Source organism: Peromyscus leucopus, chromosome 1, assembly GCF_004664715.2.
Source record: "Peromyscus leucopus breed LL Stock chromosome 1, UCI_PerLeu_2.1, whole genome shotgun sequence".
Lineage (NCBI taxonomy): Eukaryota > Metazoa > Chordata > Mammalia > Rodentia > Cricetidae > Peromyscus > Peromyscus leucopus.
Window position 1 is genome coordinate 97,076,293 of NC_051063.1, and position 19,733 is coordinate 97,096,025.

Below are 19,733 nucleotides of genomic sequence, written 5' to 3' on the forward strand. Positions count from 1 at the left end.
TAGTGTCTCTGGGAGTCACAGCCCCCACATTCTCAGCTAAAGAAAGAGACTCAGAATGCTTGGATAATTTTGCACAGGTGGATAGCAGAGCTACCCATATAGTCCAGGATCTGTGTGACCTAAGTCCCCAGACCTTGAAAGAATGGTCCTTTCTTGTGATATGCTCTGTTGTGTTAAGTACTTCAGACTACCAAGGGACAGGTGAGGAGATTAAGATATGTCTTATGTGTGTAGCTCCAGAGAGTGACTCAGGAATCAGAGGCATTCTTCATGCAGGCTGTTTTCAGAGAGTAGGAGGCAGAGAGTTGTACTTCTGCCAGCATGTGGACCTCTTCAAGGGTATGTCAGTGACTGCTGACCCATACCTTCACATAGTGCCATGGGTGTCTATAGATGCCTGTGCGGCAAACCACTAGGCCCAGCTGGGCCCTGACTTTCTCTTTTGGGGGTCCTCAGAGGTCTTCTATGGGATTTTCTCCATTGTGTTCCAAATGAAGTCAACTAGGGACTGGAGGTGGTGGTAATCTTGATCTGCTCTTATACCATGACAGGACCGTCGGATAGAGGAGCTTACAGGGCTATTGAACCAGTGCCTAAGGGTGAAGGAGATTGTGATGGCCACTCAGGGTAAGAGGAGGAGGAACCCCATTTCCCCTGAAAGATATTTCATCTACTGTATCAGAGGCAGGAGAAATTCTGCTATCAGATCCTCTGTCTCCTGATTGGAGATATACTGGAGAGTGGATCTGTGTGTAGACTCTTGGATGGTGCAGATGGTGATTTCTGGAAATTTCATCAAATGAAACTTATAGGGACTGCCTAAGAAAATACAGTGTTTAAGTTTAGCTCTTGGGAATCCTCCCCAGTAGAGGGGCTCTAATCTGTCTTCTTAGGATCCACCTTAGAGACAGTGACAGAAATTACACTGAGTCGGTCAGAGCTCTCATGGGCCCCAGAGCCTGTGAGTTTCTTACAGGATCTGAAGTTCCCTACAGATGGAGAAGACACCTTGGGGACTTCCATGAGTCTCCAGGTGCCCAGGTTGCCATAGAAAGTCATGTATTTCATGTTTACCATGCAGACCAGGGCAGCGTACAAGCAGTATGTATATTCATATTAGTGCACTGTGCTCACGTGCCTCGTGCAGTGGAGCTGGCTCCCATTGCGGATCCCGCAGGAGCAGCTACTTTGCACAGGAGGGTTGTTTGAAGGGGATCTGATTCTGGCGGAGCTACTGACTCTGAAAACAAACCTTGTCTCTGCTGGGATACGAATTGACTGGTTCCTGCCCAAGGAATCTGCCAAGCCCTACACAAATGCCTCAGCCTCTTTTCTCTAATTCTTTGTGACCTTGGGCCAAATACCTCATAAGACCTGATTGCCCTTGACCAAGAAATAAGAAAATTGGAAGCAAGAAGTGGCTTACCTCTGTTCCAGGGGTGAACTTTGACCTTAAAGTAACCTTCATGGCAGCCCTTGATTGCGTCCTGAAGAATTTTCCCAATCACACTATTAATGTCTCTTTATGTAGTAATTACTTTTTTGGTCTGATCAAATACCCAACAGGAAGCTAGCTAAGAGAGGAAGAATTTATTTTGGCTCACAGTTTAAAGACACAGTGTGCCATATCAGCAGGAGTATGTAGAGATTCCTCGTATTCTGATGGGCCAGGAAGTGGAAAGATTGGACAGAAACAGGCAGAGCAGTAACTCCCATGGACCACCATACAGCTCAGCAGCCCATGTCCTCCAATGAGACTCTACCTCTGAAAGGCATCACAGACTCTCAAAACGGCAATGCCATCTGAGAACCAAACAGGGACATCCCATACTCAAACCATAGCACTTTACATGTGTCTTAGTATTTTTGTTTTTGAGACAGGATGAAGTGAAACCCTCAAGGTGAAGCAATCCTCCTTAGTATTTGTTAATGAAGAACAAACACTATGAAGGTTTTGTGGTATGAGTTTCTGAGAAAGTCTCACAGTGGTGACTTATCAACATTGCTTTACTATTTTCAGGGCCTTCGGAGAGAACCCTCTCAATCAATGAAGATGAAATGGAGGGAAGCTTTAGAAAATGGAACACCACAAATAAAAACCCTGAGGAAGTATTAAAACAAGAGGTACCGCACTTCCTCCCACAGTGTGGGGTTCATTTGTCCTTGGTAGCTTGCCTTGACCTAGAGAGGCATCTGACAGCCGCCTGTCATCAAGCATCTTAACTGATGAATAGTTCAGTCCAGGAAATGTTCCTTAAGCTCTGGCAAGATGGTTTGGGGAATAAGTCCTGAGTTCTGGCTAGGGAAAGCATGGGGGCCACTGGAACTCTGGAGGGCAAGAATTTTCCTCTTTAATTGGCTTTCTGTTTATCTTTCCTCTCTGGCATGTAGCACAGAACAAGGGTAGTGTTTTGTTTTGTTTTTTTATTTACAAAGGCTTCTCCAGAGCTTGCTGTCATGACTTACTCCTAGTGGACTTGAACATATTTGATGAATGAGTGAATCTGTCTTGACTATAAAGAGACACAGGCGCCTTCCATAGCAATGCATTCCTGCCTCACACATGCCTGTGTCAGCCCCTCTGACCGGCACATGGATTTTCTTCTCCTTGCTTTAGAATATGACCCTACTGTATCACTCTCTACAACTTGGTTAAACACAGATAAACAAACGAGTTCGTAGACGGAGGCCTGGGGAGGAGGGAAGGGATTGTACCAGGACTAAAAGATTCAAGAACTCTAGAAAGATCAAACTGAAAATGATTGTTTAACAGTTCAGCTTAATCATTTTTTTAAAGAAGGATCAAATGTCCTCCAGTGACACCCCCACCCCATTGACTCAATAAAAGTACATTTTGTTGCTGGTAGTTGTATCTGAGCAGTAATCAGGACTTGCTCAGTTTGTCTGGTGGTTGTTGCTATGAGCAGTGTGCATGGAGCAGTTCTCATGACATCCAACATGGGCTCTTATTTTACTACAATGAAGTTGAGTTTCAGAGGGGGTGAGTAATATTCTCTAAGTCACACTGTAGGTAGGTAGCAGAACGGGACTTGAACCCAGATCTGTCTGACCAGCAAGCTCCAGTTTTTAATACCTGTGCTATGATGTTAGAAAAATTTCCTAGAGAAAGCCAGAAAGACCTGGGGCTTGAGGGAAAAGACAGGGTTCTGTGGTCAGTGCATCAGTGAAGACTGAACTGTGTCCTATTATCCTCGTTGTCTCTGACTCACCCTGAGATGATGTTTTCTTTCTTACCTTTCTAACGAACCCCTGCTCCCTTCTCAACGTTCAACCCCAGTGTTCTCCCCTCTGAAGCCTTGTCGCAGTCTACCCACGGAGAGGGAAGTTTCTTCCTCCCCTTCCCATGTTATACCATTGATGTCAGTGCCACAGCAGGTGGCAAAGTTCCTTTATCCTTGCCTATTTATTGATCTGCCTCCCGGTGTGGATTATGCTTCATTCCTACCATAGGATTGGCAGGCAACAGATGGTGCGGACGCTTGCTGAGTGACTGTGTCGCTAGAGTCCTCTCAGTGAGAGTCACAGACTCTGGCTCACTTATGCCAAACGGGGGTGTTTTAGGTTGTATGGGGTAGTGACCCATTGAATCAAAGAAGGTAAGAGACAAGCTATGAAAGGACAGAGGCAATGACAGCCCCCAAGTTTTGGGAGTCTGCTGCTGGGATCTAGACTTAATGTCTAAGGTCTAGAGCTTAGGGACAAAGCGTGATTTGACCCTGGTGGCTTGATATGCCTAGTGTCTCTCAGAGCTTGGTGTATTCTTTGATCCCTGATAAGGATTTCTTGAAAGAAAAACATCCATAAGAGTGCACCTACCATGGCTGTAGCCAGGAACAGAAATATTTTTCTCAGAGGAGTCATCAAGGAGAAAGTTTGGTTCCTAAATGGTAACTGCCTTCCATTGCTGCTCTTCTGTTTGTGAAACAGGTATCACCGCGATGCAGCTCTCCCTCCCCAGGGCCACCTCCTTTGCCACAGAAATCACTGGAGACCAGGTAGGAGAACTGAACGCCTTTCTCTTCTTGGGGCTCAGAAGGTAGATGGTGACTGGGCAGGTGTGGTGAGCATAGCCACAGGGTTCTGGGCACAGGGTCAAGCCAACCTCTCGTGGCTACTGAGGGGATTTCTCTCCCATAGGCTGAGAGTCACTGACATTGAGAAAAGGCCTAGTCGGGACTCGTTGGCTATCATCCCTCCGTTCCCTATGTGGCCACTTGTAGCATTGCCCCTTTACTGTACATTGGATATCCTCAACAGAATAGCCCCTATGAAGACATGAGTCTCCTGAGCTGACTACTCAGGGCAGGGAGAGCCAGAATGGAGGGTTGGAGGATCCTAGGCAATGCTTCAAGCTGTGGCTAGCTCGTGTGCTTGCCTCCTCTCAAGGGGGGTGCCTGCAGCTTCTTGCCCAGATCACTTAGATTTAAAGACAAGCCAGCACCGGCATTTTCCCTCCACTTGACTTTGCAGACACTGGGATTGGGATTCCCTTGGGAGACCCAGTAGTTATATTACCAGTACCACTCACTGTTGGGCCAGGCTTCCCCCAAGGTCTTATCTTACACAGGGGTTACCTACTCCAAGCCTAAGACAGGCTTCTGGTTAAGCATCTGACATGCCCAGTGCATGAGTGTCACCAAGTGACTATGAGTGTCACCATGGTCACTATGAGTCTTTTTTTCTGTGTTTATCCAGGGCTCAGAAGAAACTCTCCTGTAGTCTGGAAGACTTGAGACGTGAATCTGGGGATAAGGTCAGCTCATTAACTGGCTGTGTCAAGTACTGAGTTACTCCTTTAGGCCCAGTACAATGCTGGGATGTGCAGGTGGGCACAAGCAGGTTTTGGGGAACATGGGAGCAGGAACAACAAGGTCCGAGCCATATATCACATCAAGCCAGAGAAGATCATAGGATTCTGGCCTCCTCTCCCCAATGTTCTGGGATCTCTGCAGGGGTTCTGAATGGAGTAACGTAGGTAAAGGGGGTAATTTCAGGAACACAGTCTGGGATAATCAAGAACGTTAGAGAGGTAGCTTTAAAAAAAGTCTGGAAAGATCTGAGAAGGGCTTTGTGGCCCCCTGTGTAAGAATGGACTTGACCATGTGACTGGGCCTAGTGTTGGAGGGAACAATGGAAGGCTTTGAGCTTAGCAATGACTAAGCACCAAGTCCTGCCCTGAACGAGCCTCTGGTGAGCCATGCTTCATACTGCCCCCCCCCCCACTTCCCCAACTCTCCGTCAGAGTGACATGGTGGAGAGCCATGGAAGCTGGAATTGGCAGGAGCCAATCCGCAGCCATATGCCTCTTGCTCCATTGGTCAGTCTTCTGGCAACTGCCCAGGGTATCTGTTCCCTGGCCAGACAGTGGCTTGTTTCCTGCTGTGAGTGGCGATCCTCTAACGTGAAGGATGGGGCAGTGTACTTACATCTCAGTGCATCAGATGTAAACAGACAGGTGGTTCTGGGCGGTGTACTTACATCTCAGTGCATCAGATGTAAACAGGCAGGTGGTTCTGAGCTGCTCATGGTGACTAACACAGCTTTCTTTTTCTCCTCATGTTTGAATCCTTGTCACTCCATAGTGTGTCGATGGGAACCAGCTGTCCCTGGTGGGAGAGCCCAAGGTACATTCATTTATATCTTTACTGCCTATCTTTGGTTGTAACGTTTGATAGAGTATTTTAACCAGGTACAGCTTTTGTAGCCTTAAAATAAGTTAACTGTAAGAGTTAAGGAATGAGGAAAGGGAAAATTCCGTTGTTGTGTAGTCCATATGCATAAATCACTGTCTCTGCCATTATTCTTGGTGTATCATTTGCCATGATCACATCTGCTTTGTAGGCTCAGAGAAACTAATCTTTGAAGAAGTCTAGGCTTAGTTACTATATAGAAGGTGTAACCTTCTACACAGAAGAATGTTAGTAACACTCCTCTTCTGTGCTGAGATGCCAGGTTAAAAACACAGGTGTGCACTCAGTCTGCCTTCAGTGAACAAGTTATGTTATAAAAAGTCCATTAAACCCATTTTCTTCTATATTGCTGCTGTGGCAGGTGATTACAGTTCTAGGCTGGTAGACCAATATTGAGCCCACGGTAAACTGAAGCTTCCTATAATTAGTGTCAGCCCCACCCAACCATCATCTATAGCATTGAAAGGGGGATGTACTGTGCATTGCCCTTCGGTCTCCTCTGCCTTCCAGAGGAGACACGAGGCTCTTTATACTTTCACACCACTATGGCAGAATGGAGCATTTCTGCTCTTCTAACTCTTTGTGGAAGAAAGACCTCATCTGTACCCTCATATCTCAGTAAAAGGCTTCTTTTCACTTCTGTACTTATGGCAGTCAGTGCTTTGGTTAGCCAGCCATTCCTTGGGCCATGGAGATTGTTGAGCAAATGTCTCCTGGCTGCTTTTCTGTCCTAATGCTTTGGACACACAGTCCCTTGTGTTTTGTGGCCCCTTGGCAAAGCTCTGGGACCTAGCCATCACTCTTCCAGCCTCAGCTTCAGAAAAGTCATTCACAGTTATCTCTAAATAACAGATGTAAGTGGCCACTTACTTCTTTGGGGATGCTGCTGGTTCATCATTCATGCTTTAAGACATCGAGTTGCTTACTGTGGAAGATGAGTGATGTAGGAGTGCTTACAAAGAGTGCATATTCCATCTTGAAACTAGCTCTCCCACACCTTTGATCATAATTACAGTCTTATGAAACTTCACTTAGTTCAACATGAGCACCTCTTCCCTCCACACACACCCAGCACCATTCCACAAGTACAGTAGTTTTTCCATAGCATCTCCTTACTGTGGTCCCTGGCCTTAAACTCAAGCTTTTCATGCCGGAGTGTTCCTTATGTCCCAGTCACCCTTGCATTCCGACTGCTAGCCTTGTCTCCTGTGGAATGAGTCAGTCCTTCCATTCCCAACACTCTAGAATTGAGTCCTCCAGCCCTCTGTAAGTACTTTCTTCTCAGAGCTGTACCTTGTCTTCTCGTGTGTGTGTGTGTGTGTGTGTGTGTGTGTGTGTGTGTGTGTGTGTGTGTGTGTGTGTATCAGCAGACTTGAAAGCACTCATTTCTCAGTGGATTCTTTCAATTGTGCCCTGGGACAGATAGGCATGATATTCCAGATGCAGCCTGTGGTGTGCTTTTCTGGATCTAGGGTCTGTTCTCGATTGCTGGCCCCTTTGGACCTGGCCTGTTATGTTTCTATGCTTCTGTTGGTCTGCTGAAACCTATTCGCTGGGCTCTGTGCATGTTGTTCTTTTCAGATTCCCTAAGGGCGGAATTGCTATTCTCCTCTTAGAAATGACCAAACAGAGGGTTAGAGAGGTTAAAAAGAAAGGGCCTTCCCTGAGTCTCTCTGACCCAAAGCTTAGCTCTCTCTGAGCTGGCAGGCCACCCTTTGTTCTGATTTAAAGCAGGTGGGTGATAGGTTCTGCTCTGCTCCTTGGCTGTCCACTGCCGGGGTTATACTTGAAGACAGGAAACAGGACTGGGGTCATGTGTTCCTGTCTCCTTCCTGTCAGGCCTTACCATGGCACCTCTTTCTTCAACAGTGAGTCATTCCCTCAGCTTTGTATCTCGACTGAAGCAGAGCTCAGAGAGCCCATTCCATTGTCCTCTGCTCCTTATGGGGCTGGAGCCTCACTCATCCTTGGGTGTACCTCAGCTCTTCAGCGTACTCTCTGGGTGGGCATGGACAGGGGCTTTCTGCTGTCCTGGCCCTATTTTAGGGTCTTACGTGACACAACCAAAAACCATATTGAAAGTCCTTCCCCATTTTGTATTTCATATGGAAGATGGAACTTGGTGTCAGATTCTTTGATTCTCTAAACTTAAAACCAAAACAAAAGCAACTATTTTATTGTGTCTGCATGCATCTGAGGTCACCTTAGAGTGGTTGGTTTTCACCTTCTCCTTCGCTGAAGCAGGAGCTCTCTTGTTCCTGTTGTTGCCTCCTCACTGCAGGCTAGCTGACATTCGAGTTTCTGGGAGAGTCTCCTGTCTCTGTCTCACATCTCATCACAAAACTGCTGAGATAGAGATGCGTGCCACCACATCTGGCTCCTCATGTGGGTTCCAGGAACTGAACTTGGGTCACTGGGCTTGTGCAGCTAGCACCTTTGCCCACAAAGCTATCTCTCCAGCCCACAGTTCTGTTTTGACTGCTCCTTTCCCATGGTCTGAGTCTGACTGAGTATCAGAATAATCCAAGACGCTTGTTAAAAATACAGACTCCTGAAGTGGGTGCGTTTTCAGAGGGGCTGATTCACAGGGCCAGGGAGGAGCCTGGGAGTTGGTGGTGTTTTTGCTAGTGCCTCAGGTGAGAGTGAGGCCGTGGATGAGCTAGCACTGGGAAGCTGCTGGGCTGGTCCACATGTCTGATCATGCCTGACCTCTCTGCCCTGCAGGTCATCACAAGCTTGAAGATGCCATGCTCTTCATCTCTGGAGGTTCTGACATGGCTACTCACGGACCAGATTTCTTTAACAATCTTGCCTCCTCTCTCCATATTTCTCATTTCTAAGCTCATCTGTGGAGGCTTTTGTCAATATGCAGCGAATGAACTGATTTTCAAACAGCTGCTGGGACACGGAAGCAAACTGAATTCTGCTGAAATGTACTGCTCACTTGACTTTCAGTGAACGAAGCTTCAAAAGGCATCTTGGTCTTGGCAGTCATCCAGTCCCATTCTGACTTGCCAGTTTTAAAATTGGTTCCACCTCTCATATTGCTTTTCTTCTAGGTGTAATCAAGCGATCCATAGTTGAGTGTCTCAGTGATGTCATCTCATTTTCTCTTTGTTCTCACACTTGCAATGCATTCTATATGTTTTTCTCAGGTTTGTGGTGTTAGTGATCTTTATATACTTCTTGACAGAATAAGTGCTAGTCTTTCTCTTTAAATCGGCCTACTTCTTTGGGGTTTCTTTTTAGCCAGGATCCAATTACAGGGCTTGTTGCACCAAAGTGGTACCTCAAAGAGGATGATTCTAAGTTCCTAATGGAACTGGGTTGGATTGTAGCCTCCAGGCTCCCCCCAATGTATGCTTAGGTTCTTGCTTTGTCTTATTATGATACTGGACAAAAGGACCATAATCATAACACAGACTTTTCCTGCTACTATTTCAGATTTAGACTCTCGTATCACTGCTATAGCATGGCCTTCCATCAGTCATGGTCAGTATAATCTGTGCTCATGGCTGTGCCCTTGTAGAGATCTGCCTTGGTCTGGTGTGACTAAGGGTCTTGCTTAGCAAAAGCCTCTCCTTCCTGACCACAGGAAAGCAAATACGGGGAGAGCAGGGAAAGCTGGACCAGACTGCTCTCTTCTCCCATCAGCAAACTGTGGCTTGTGTTTTTAAAGACCCAGGGAGAATTCATAACTATGAATTCACTAAACTTTTAGCATGGGACAAATGGCACAGGACTCTTTGGATTTGGGCTTGATGCTATCTCTGTCTCACTGTGTGGGTAGACCTTTACCTTTCTGCTGGACTAGGAGAAATGACCTTGGAAAGATCTTTGAGACAAGCTAAATGAAAAGTGACGCTTGCAGAAAGGGTTTGTGCACACACAGATTTCCTACTGGTTTGAGCCAAAGTCTAACGGTGAGTCTGGCATCTCTCTTTCCAATAGGACAGCTCTTTCCCGGTGGAGCAGAAGTACCCTACATTACCTGGGAAGCTCTCAGCAGCCACACCCAATGGAGAAGCTGCCAAGTCTCCTCCCACTGCCTCCTCCCAGCCTGACTCTTCAGGGAGCAGCCTGCTGAGGCTGAGTAAGTGTCCAGCCCCTGGGTTGGTGGCCTCAGGAACTCTGTCCTTAGCACTTACAGTCACTGTAGCTTTAACTGCAGCTCACAATTAGGAATGGTGGGGGTCGTTCCCAGGCAAGTTGTGTCCCAAAGTGGCTCCACTTTTCAAGAGTCCCTGTCTGGATAAGCTGCTACCCAAGTTATTACACCTCCATTCTCCTTTCCGTCCATTCTTCCTCGAACCCCTGCCTGTCCTCCCCACCATTGCCTTTTTTTCTCTCCCTCTTAGACATCTCCATTTACTCTTCTTGCCCTGCTTCCTTCATCTGTCATCCTGGTCTTCTCTCTCCCATGTCTGCCTTTGATATAGCCCATGTTACCACTAGGCTGACACTGTGCAGGCTCCCAAGTTAGAGTATTTCAGATTCAGTCAGCAACAGAGGATTTGATGTGGTCCAGGAGTGAATGCTTTGGTGCTCACAGAGTTCCCCCTATCTACCCCCAATTCCTCCACCTGCCCTGAGTTCTCAGAACCCAGTTCTGCTCTGGGCTTCCACAGCTCCAGATAAACCCTTAAATAACTGTGTTCAGTTTTACTCAGACTGTTTGAAGTCATTGTCGTGTGAGTCCTGGCACTGGTGCAGGGGCATGACTTAGAGTATCCCCCTCACCTGCTGCTGACCCTCCCTCCCTGCCTGTGGACAACTCAGCTTATAAGAAAGTGGCACTAGGGTCCATTGGCCTGATGCCTCTGTCAGCATGCTGACCCCGTGGGCCATCTTGGTCACCCTCTGCCTTGTCCTTGGTGGGGTGTTTTCCTTTCTCTTTAAGTTTTTCTCTTTTGCTCGATGATACTCTTTTTATTTCTTTGCTTCCCCGTTACTGTTGGGCTGGACTTTGGCCTCTCTTGCTTCTTCATGTGACTTCTGTGCTTCTGGGTTGCTGGAGATCGCGGCTGGAGTGTCAGTGCTCCCGTATTAGGTACTGTGACTGTTCCAGATGAGGTAGGATGTGAGAAGTCCTTTGTTTTTCATTTCTGCTGCCCTGCCCGCATTCCAGAGTCTCCCTCTGATTAAATAGCCAGCTCCTTGTTGAAATAGTCTTCAATTGCTTGGACCCCAAACTCTTAGAATTGAAGACATTAAATCACTTAGATTTGAAACACTGGCCTCAGCAGTTTTTAGTGAGAGCCCTGGGAGGTGTCCTGAGCTCTTTAAGCTCCTGGTACCTCAGTAGGAAGCTCTATCCTAAAGGTAGCACTGGGAAGAGTGTTCTGGACTCCCACAGAAGGATAGCTCTGGTATAAGGGTGGGGTTCCCAAGGTCCCCTCACTGTCGTTCACATACCTTTCCATCCTGTCCACCTTAGGAGACACAGAAAGTGGTTGGGAAGATATAGTCATGGCCAATGAACTGTCATCTACTTCATCTGGTACTGAGTCAAGCCCCCAGTCTCCCCTGACACCAGATGGCAAACGGAGCCCCAAAGGCATCAAGAAGTTCTGGGGAAAGTAAGTTGGTGGTAATGGTCATAACCACATGCTTAGATAAGGCAGAGGCTGTCTGAGTCTCTGCTCCCTCACATATGTGCATAGCTGCAAAAGCAGAGTAGTCACATTCAGGGAGAAGAATGTGAGTTATTTTGTGGGACTCAGAGAAGTGGGACAGGCAGTCATTAAAGAGAGCTAGCTGCCATGTGTCTTTCATTCTAGGCATCCATATATCCTATGTAACCTGCTCCGATTCTCAGCAGATTACACTACCTGAGCTTCTGGAGAGGCATGAGAATGGGCTCTTCTTTTCTTGGGAGCCAGTCTGTGTCTCATAAAATCTTTTAAAGACCAAAAGCTGAGTACTTACTAGTCCATCTGATTCATTCTAAACAGAGGCAGAAGCTGGAGTCTCCTCAAAGGCATCAGCCTTCACTTTGATCCTGTGAGGAGTGGCCCAAAGCCCAGAGTTTGGCTTAGTATTGAATCTCAGATTCTAGTGGAAGCACTGTTATAGGTCATTTTCCCTAGCTTCAGAACAGGCACTGGGAAGGGTATTGCCTAAAGCCCTGAGCCTGGCCTGACTAGCCCTCACAGTCTCTGTGGATTCCTTTCCATACAGAATCCGAAGAACTCAGTCAGGAAATTTCAACACTGATGCACCCGGGATGGCAGAGTTTCGACGAGGTGGGCTCCGGGCGACTGCAGGGCCAAGACTTTCTAGGACCAGGGACACCAAGGGACAGAAATGGTAAGGCTCTATCCATCCCATCTGCAAAGAGCTTTGTGAAATCTTATCCAGGATGCAGTGTGAGTGAGCAAGGCTGGATGTTCCATAGCCTCAGAGGTTAAAGGCAGGAGTCTTTTTTTTTTTTTTGGTTTTTCGAGACAGGGTTTCTCTGTGTAGCTTTGCGCCTTTCCTGGAACTCACTTGGTAGCCCAGGCTGGCCTCGAACTCACAGAGATCCGCCTGCCTCTGCCTCCCAAGTGCTGGGATTAAAGGCGTGCGCCACCACCGCCCAGCTGGCAGGAGTCTTTCATATAGAATGTATTTATTGCCCACATTCACAGGTACTGAGGTAAAGCATGAGGCTCCTTGCAGCTGGACATGATTGGGGTAGAAAGCTGTATTAGTTACTTTTCTAGCTTTTTCAAACAAACAGAAAATCACCAAACATGACAAAAAGCAACTTGAGAAAGGAGCTCATTCTGGCTTACTGCCGAGCATGATGGGGAAGGCATGGTGGCAGGAGCTTGAGGTGGCTGCTCACATCTTCAGCCAGGAAGCAGAAAGAGATGAGCTGAATGCTGATGCTCAGTTAACTCCCCTCTTTTTATCCAGCCTGGGACCCAGCTGATGGAATGATGCTACCTAAAGTTAGGGTGGGTCTTACTCCCTCTATTAACCCAACCCAGACTCTCTCACGGAAGTGTCCAGAGATTTGTCTTCTAGGTGATAACAGATCCTGTCAAGTTGACAGTATTAGCCATCAGAAAGGCTATTAATGGCTATGCTCCACTGTCACTCATTCTCGGTTATGCCTTTCACATTGAACTGTGAAGCTCCTGTGAAGCCAATAAGAACAGATTCTGGAATCCCAAAGCTTAGTTGTTATCTTTGCTTAACCACCCATAATGACAAGCTACATGCTGTTATATGACATCTGCCCCTCTACTCCCCACTTGTGAAATGGGGATGGAAAATAAGTATTAAAATTTTTGTGAGAATTATGTGAGCTACTGCACATCTCATCCAGGCATCAGCCACACGGCCACTCAAGGGTTAATATCCACATGGCCACTCAAGGGTCAATATCCTCTTGTCTTTGGAGAGTCTTGGGGAAGCAGCCTGCATCTGCCAGTATTCCTCATAACTGCTTTGTGGCAAACTGTACTGAAGGGTGGTAACTTAAGGGGGCTGCTAATGTGTGAGTGGCATGGGCATCAAACTGCTGGGTTTCGCATGACTGTCCCATCATGCCCTGTTGTTGTTTGTTTTTGCTCTTTTTGGGGACCCACCACCCCGCTCCCAAATAAATCACACACATGGAGGCTTATTCTTAATTATGAATGCCCGGCCTTAGCTTGGCTTGTTGCTTGCCAGCTTTCCTTAACTTAAATTATCCTGTTTAACTTTTTCCTCAGGGCTTCTACCTTTCTCTTTCTTCTGTAAATCTTACTCTGTGGCTTGTTGTGTAGCTGGGTGGCTGGCCCCTGGACTCCTCCTCCTTCTCTGGCTACTTCTTTCTTCCATAATTAGATATTGTTATTTATTTCTGGATTTTCAGAGATGAGAAAGTAAAGGTACAGAAAGCTTCAGTGCTGTGTCTTTAAGGATTGAGTATAGCAAGGGAATCCTTGAACCAGAGTGGAAGAACATTTATAAGACCAGCAGGCATTTCCCTAGCCTCTTGGCTGTGCTCCTGTCACTTCAGGGCCTGGGGTAGCAATGTTAGAAACTCCTTTTGCCTAAGGAAGGAGCTGCCCTGCAGGGGCTGATTTGCTGGAATGTCTTTGTGCTTTGTCGACCATGATGTAGGGTTGAAGAATGAGGAGGTCCTGGTGAGCTTGCTTTGTTTATCTTTATAATGCCTATGGTAACAATGCCTATGAAAAGAAAGACTGTTATTACCCTTAAGGAGAATGTAATTACATGCCAATGCCCTCTGCCATGTAATTTGTGGATATTTAATGCATAATCTTTTACAAGAAGTTGCCAGTAAGTTGGGGAAAGCGCTTGAGTCCTGAGAGCTCCCAGCACCAATTCTTTTTCCAATGAAAATTAATGTATTTTGTAAAAATTTGACAATGTTTTATAGAAAATTTCAGGTCATGAAAAAACAACAACAAAAAAATGTTACTGATTTTTATCCCATGACACACTGTATACAGAGTCTATTGCCACCATAGCCTTACTGAAATTTTCATTTAAGTTTTTTCTGTTTAATTTTTTCTGCTCTTACAGACCTTTTCAAGCTTACAGTTTTTGTCCATTTAATTTTCACATTTTTTGGTTTAGTTTTTGAATTTTCTGTATTGTGTGCCAGTTTTCATTAATATCTTTATTATTGTTTTCTGTCCACTCTCTGCATATTGAGGTTAAGCCATGTCTGGTAATTATGGATGAGATAGGGGCTTATACCAGAATTTTACTTTTGTTAGTGAGATTCAATAAATGAAAAGTTTGTATTTATATATAATGAGGTTCATTGATTTCCTTGTTTTTGTTTGGGGACAGAGTTTTAGTCAGATAGCCAGGCTGGTCTGGAATTGAAGATGCCCCTGTCTCAGCCTCCCAAGTGTTGGGATTACAGGCTTGTGTTAGCACACACAGCAACTTTTCTTTTGGCTTTCATTATCTTGTTTGAATTTTTCTCACAATATTTAAAAGCTGTATTTAAATGATTTACTTGGGGATTCATTTGAGCATATGAGTTTAGTGTGAATTTTTGTTTTGTTTCCTCCTCAAGAAAAGGGCAGTGAAGTGTCATGTTTAAGGCAGACAGTTTCTGGAGCCATATGCTGGATCCCATTTGTATCAGTTACTTTTCTGTTGCTGCGATAAAACATCATGACCAAGGCAACGTACAGAAGGAAGGGTTCATTTGGCTGAAGGTTCTGGAGGGTGAGAGTCCATCGGGGTAGGAAATTGTGGCAGGCATGGCAGGAGGAACAGCCCAAGCAAGAAGTGGAGAAAGCTTACCATCCCCAGTCCACACACTTCCCTTCTGCAAGCCTGTGCCTCCTAAGCCTACCCAAAAGAGCACCACCAACTGGGGACCAAGTATTCAAATCTGCACCTGTGTGGCAAATTCTCAATTTGTGTGTGTGTGTGTGTGTGTGTGGAGGGGGGTTACATTCTCCTTCAAACCACCACACCATCTGTGGAGGTTTGCCAAGTTGATGTACTGAGAACATGGCCCTTCAGGACTTTGACGTTATGAGACATCTCTAAGCAGATGCTCCCTACCCTAGACATATTTGATTGCCTTTTCCTTCCCATACTTACTGTCAGAGTCAGATTCATTCAAAAGGTAGAGAATCAATTAGAGAGGAGCCAATCAGAGTGTTGAGCCAGGTGCTTTGAAACTGTTTAAACATTACTGACTGTTCTTACTCACACTTTCTCTAGTTGTAACTCTGAACTATCCCTTGCACTGGATAATAACAGAAGAGCTAGCTATTTTGTATCAGAATTTTACCTTTGTTAGTGATACTTTTTTTTTTGGAGCTGAGGATCGAACCCAGGGCTTTGTGCTTGCTAGGCAAGCACTCTACCACTGAGCTCAATCCCCAACCCTTAGTGATACTTTTATAAGTGAAAATTTTCTACTTATATATAATGAGGTTCATTGACTTGTTTTTGTTTGGGGAACAGAGTTTAGTCAGATAGGCAGGCTGGTCTCAAAATTCAGATGCTCCTGCCTCAGCCTCCTAATTGGGGAACTGGTTAAAGGAACGCTGAGTTGGAGAGCCACTTACTTTGTACTTACTAGACTGAGCATATGTGGCCCAAGGTACCTCATGTTGTGTTTGGTTTGGCTTAGTTAGTCTTCCCTGGTTACTCTTACTCCCTGTTGAGCTAGTTGCCCAGCATGCTAATATGAGGAAGCAAATCACAGGTCACACCCTAGTAGGAATATGCCCATGGTGAATATGTACAAAACCAGAATCCAGTCTGGAAACTGCTTACAGTCATCAGACATGCACAGTCCTCAGCAGGAGGTTTGGTTCTCTTGAATGTTTAGTCAAAACAGAAATCCCCTGCTGTCAGGAATGTGCTTGCTAATAAAGTACACAATTGTGAATGAGCCCTGTGCTCTCCTCAGCCTTGGGAATGACACATTTGATCATCTCAGTTACATTGCTTTACTGCAGCTTGGAAAGGTGTTTTGAGCATGACAATGTGGTTTGGCATCTTTTCTCTTCTCAGAATGATTTTTCTAGTGTGGCCCTGGCAGAGTGGATGGGAGATCCTGCCTCTAAAAGATGGCAGGTCTGGGTCTGATTCTGCAGAGTGGAGAGATGTACAGAGGAGTGGGTGGGAAGATCCTAAAGATAAAGGCCCCTATATCCTGATTGCCTTGAAAAGGCCACAGAACAGGAATTTTCCAATTATAATCTCAGGAGCACTTAACTTCCCTCCTTCAGAATGGAAATGTCCCTCTGATAGAATGTTTTCCTCAGTTTCCAGAAATAAAAAAAATGAATAAAACGAAAACCTATACACATGTGAAGCAAAAGTGATAAAGTGAACATTGATATCGAGAGAAATTCTCATGTTAAGAAACCAGCATAGGGCTGAGGGTGTGGTTCAGCCAGTAACAGGCCTGCTGTGCAAGTGTGAGGACTTGAATTGAGATCCCCAGCACCCTCATAGAAGCCAAGTGTGGTGGCACATGTCTGTCTGTAACCCTAGTGCTGGAGGGAGGGGAATAGAGATACACAGATCCTTGGAGCTTGGTGGCCAGCCAGTCTAACCAGTTGGTGAGTGAGCTCAGGATTCCGTGAGAGGCCCTGACTCAAAATGTAAGGTAATAAGTATACAGTGCAAACACATGCATATGCCCACACATGAGTACAGGCACATGTAAAAAGTCAAGTTAAAAAGCTGGGTATAGTGGCTCGTGTTTATATTGCCAGCATTTAAAAGGTATATTGCCAAGAATTCAAGGCCAGTATGAACCACAGGATGAGGCCTTATTTCTAAACACTGAAATAAAACAAAGCAAATTATAAGCCAAAATGCCAGAACCCATCAAGAGCAGTAAAGGCAAGAGACAGACTTCATACAGAAGTGAAGATGTATATTAATATAAAGTGAGACACATGAACTCACTATAAAAAGGATGTCATTTCTTACTTATTTTATATACTGTACTGACATCAATAAAGACAGCATAAATCTGATGCCCCTGCTGGAAGGACGTAGACATACTGTTTAAGGAGTCTTGTCAACTCAGAGTCTAAGATTGGCCACCACACTGTAAAACCTGAGTTGTGTAGTGTTACCATTCATATGTTAACTTAATAGAAACGTTGTGAAATGCTACCAGTGGTTCTGAAAATGCACATGACAGTGCCAGTTGTAAATTGTGGAGCTGATTCTGTTTTATTAGTTCTTATAATGAAATGAGGGCTGGTGATGTAGCTCTATTGTAGAGTGCTTGCCTAGCGTGTATAAAGGCCTGAGTTCTATCCCCAGCACTGCATAAAGTAGGCATGGTGGTGCACACCTATAATCCCAGCAGTCCTGAGTTGGAGCAGGCAGAAGGATCAGATGTTCAAGGTCATCCTTGAACATATTGAATCTGAGGTCAGTATAAGCTGCATTAGACCCTGTCACCAAAAAAAAAAATAAAAAATAAAAATAAAAAAAATATAAGCATTAGCAGTCAAGCTAGAAAGTAGAGTGAATGAAGTTCTATATCTTAGAAAGTATTACAGAGCTATGGGTATATGAAGAAGTGGTCAGAGTATACACCTTAAATGTGAGAGTGAAAAAGTACTACAGAGCTATATTTCAGAATTCATTTAAAATTTTTGAATTTTGTGGCAGATTTCATTATGTTAAATTTGTAATTTTTTACAATGTTTTCTCATTCCAAATAATCCCTAATTCTATATTCAAATTTTATATTTTCTATTCAGAGGGTACCACGATTTGTACAAATTCTAGTCTTATAAAACCTGAATCTGTACCTATTTGAGCCCTGCTGAAAGCTAAGCTCTAGGCTAGGAGTGTTCAGTATCTATCCCAGTATTGATTTTAGAATGCTGGCTTCTTTCTGGTCCTTTAAGGAATTCTCTGTTTAAGGACAGCTTAGCCAGGTATTCAAAAAGTTCTTAAAACCATTCCTTCGTGGTAGGGGGGCAGCTGGCTCTAGATATCCAGGACTTCTGTGTCTACCAGTTCAATGAGGCTGGACAATGTAGGTAGTCCTACAACAATTGCATAGACTCACTGTACTGAATCTGCATAGACTCTTTTCTTGTCACTCCCTAACGATAAAATGTAACATTTTCACATGCCTTTGTGTCACATTAGGTGCTGCAAGTAATCCAGGTATTATTTAAAGTATTTGGGAGGATGTGTGTAAGTTCTATATAACATAAACACTACACTTTATATTTGGTGATGGAGTATGGTACCATGGAGAACTGTTCTTTGCTAGAAGGGAATATCTCTGAATAACTAGTCTTCTAGATTCATAAATCGCCATTTATATTTAAAACTGAATATGAAATTTTTTTGTCCGCCCTTTTCCATGACTCGGTTGGGATTTCAATTCTGCCATTACATTCACACTTCAAATGAAAAATTGATGTCCTTAAGAATGGATGGTTTTTAATACCTAGTTGTCCTGTCTAGGAACATGACCTAGCTCTTTATTTATTCATGTCTTCTTTTATGTGGCTCTGTTGAGTATTGCAGCACCATCACCCCACTGAACCTCCATCTCAGCCAGAGAGTGTCCACCCTCCTTAAGGCAGCTTCTAGAGAGGTTATGATTCTAGTTGGTTTGATAGGGATGTTTTTCATTGTTTTAATAAAAGCTATAGTATAAGCTATATTACTTTTATTTGTTCTTACCTGAGTAATCTCTCAGATTGATGTTATTAATAAGCACTGATAGTCAGATATGTACATGTATGCATTTCTGTTGATTATAAGGGAGATGCCGCTAATATTTCATTAATAAATAAGGTATTCACTGTTATAAGTTAGAAGAGCTTTGGCTTGTGTTTTCCCTCTTTTGTGTTAGAGAACAGGTTTTTTCCTAGTCTCCCAAGCATTTCCCAGAGTGTTGAGTCTTACAGACAAAATGATTTGATCATAAGGTGTTCATTGTGCATTTCTGGACCTGTGCGCAATAAACAGTCCCCTGGGGATCATGGAGGCTAACCCATACTCAGAAAAGCTGCAGTTGAAACATAAAACCTGTTATTAAGGTGGCTCTAGAGCCTTACAAACATGGGTGGGTTGTGCTAGAATGCCATTCACCTTGTTGGTTCTTTTTTAAAAAAGAGTTTTTATCTGAGGCTTTGTGCTATGCTAAGCCCCAGGTTCCTTATAACAGAAGCATGCTCTTCTTCTGCTTCCCAGTGATGCCAATGCCCCTTTTGCCCAGTGGAACACAGAACGTGTATGTGCGTGGCTAGAGGATTTCGGTCTAGCTCAGTATGTGATTTTTGCCAGACAGTGGGTGACATCTGGCCATACACTACTTACAGCTACCCCTCAGGACATGGAAAAGGTAAGGGCTGAGCATGAGAAGCTGACAGTGCATGGGGACTAGTGCATGTGTAGGTGATGGCTTCCATCTACTCCATATACAGAGGGTGGACAGGGAAGGCCTAGATTCCCTACTGCTATAGATTAACATCCCAGGGCACTGTGCCAAGATCGACCACCACCCTCCATCTTTGTATCCTGACATGACATCCTCTGAGGATCAAGTTG

The 19,733-nt window shown here is 44.9% G+C and overlaps 1 protein-coding gene across 3 annotated transcripts in view; it reads left to right on the forward strand.

Annotated features, from left to right (window-relative positions):
- LOC114710235 (liprin-beta-2) overlaps nucleotides 1–19,733 on the forward strand; it is a 41,638-nt gene that overhangs the window by 13,361 nt on the left and 8,544 nt on the right. For 2 of the 3 annotated variants that reach the window (XM_037211716.1, XM_037211722.1), the window contains exons 5-14: nucleotides 552–627; nucleotides 2,021–2,124; nucleotides 3,949–4,016; nucleotides 4,717–4,774; nucleotides 5,604–5,645; nucleotides 9,663–9,804; nucleotides 10,729–10,761; nucleotides 11,149–11,290; nucleotides 11,892–12,020; nucleotides 19,377–19,527. In XM_037211716.1, the coding sequence (XP_037067611.1) occupies nucleotides 552–627; nucleotides 2,021–2,124; nucleotides 3,949–4,016; nucleotides 4,717–4,774; nucleotides 5,604–5,645; nucleotides 9,663–9,804; nucleotides 10,729–10,761; nucleotides 11,149–11,290; nucleotides 11,892–12,020; nucleotides 19,377–19,527 (945 nt within the window). The remainder of the gene's footprint in view (nucleotides 1–551; nucleotides 628–2,020; nucleotides 2,125–3,948; nucleotides 4,017–4,716; nucleotides 4,775–5,603; nucleotides 5,646–9,662; nucleotides 9,805–10,728; nucleotides 10,762–11,148; nucleotides 11,291–11,891; nucleotides 12,021–19,376; nucleotides 19,528–19,733) is intronic. The other variant, XM_037211717.1, reaches the window with a different exon arrangement.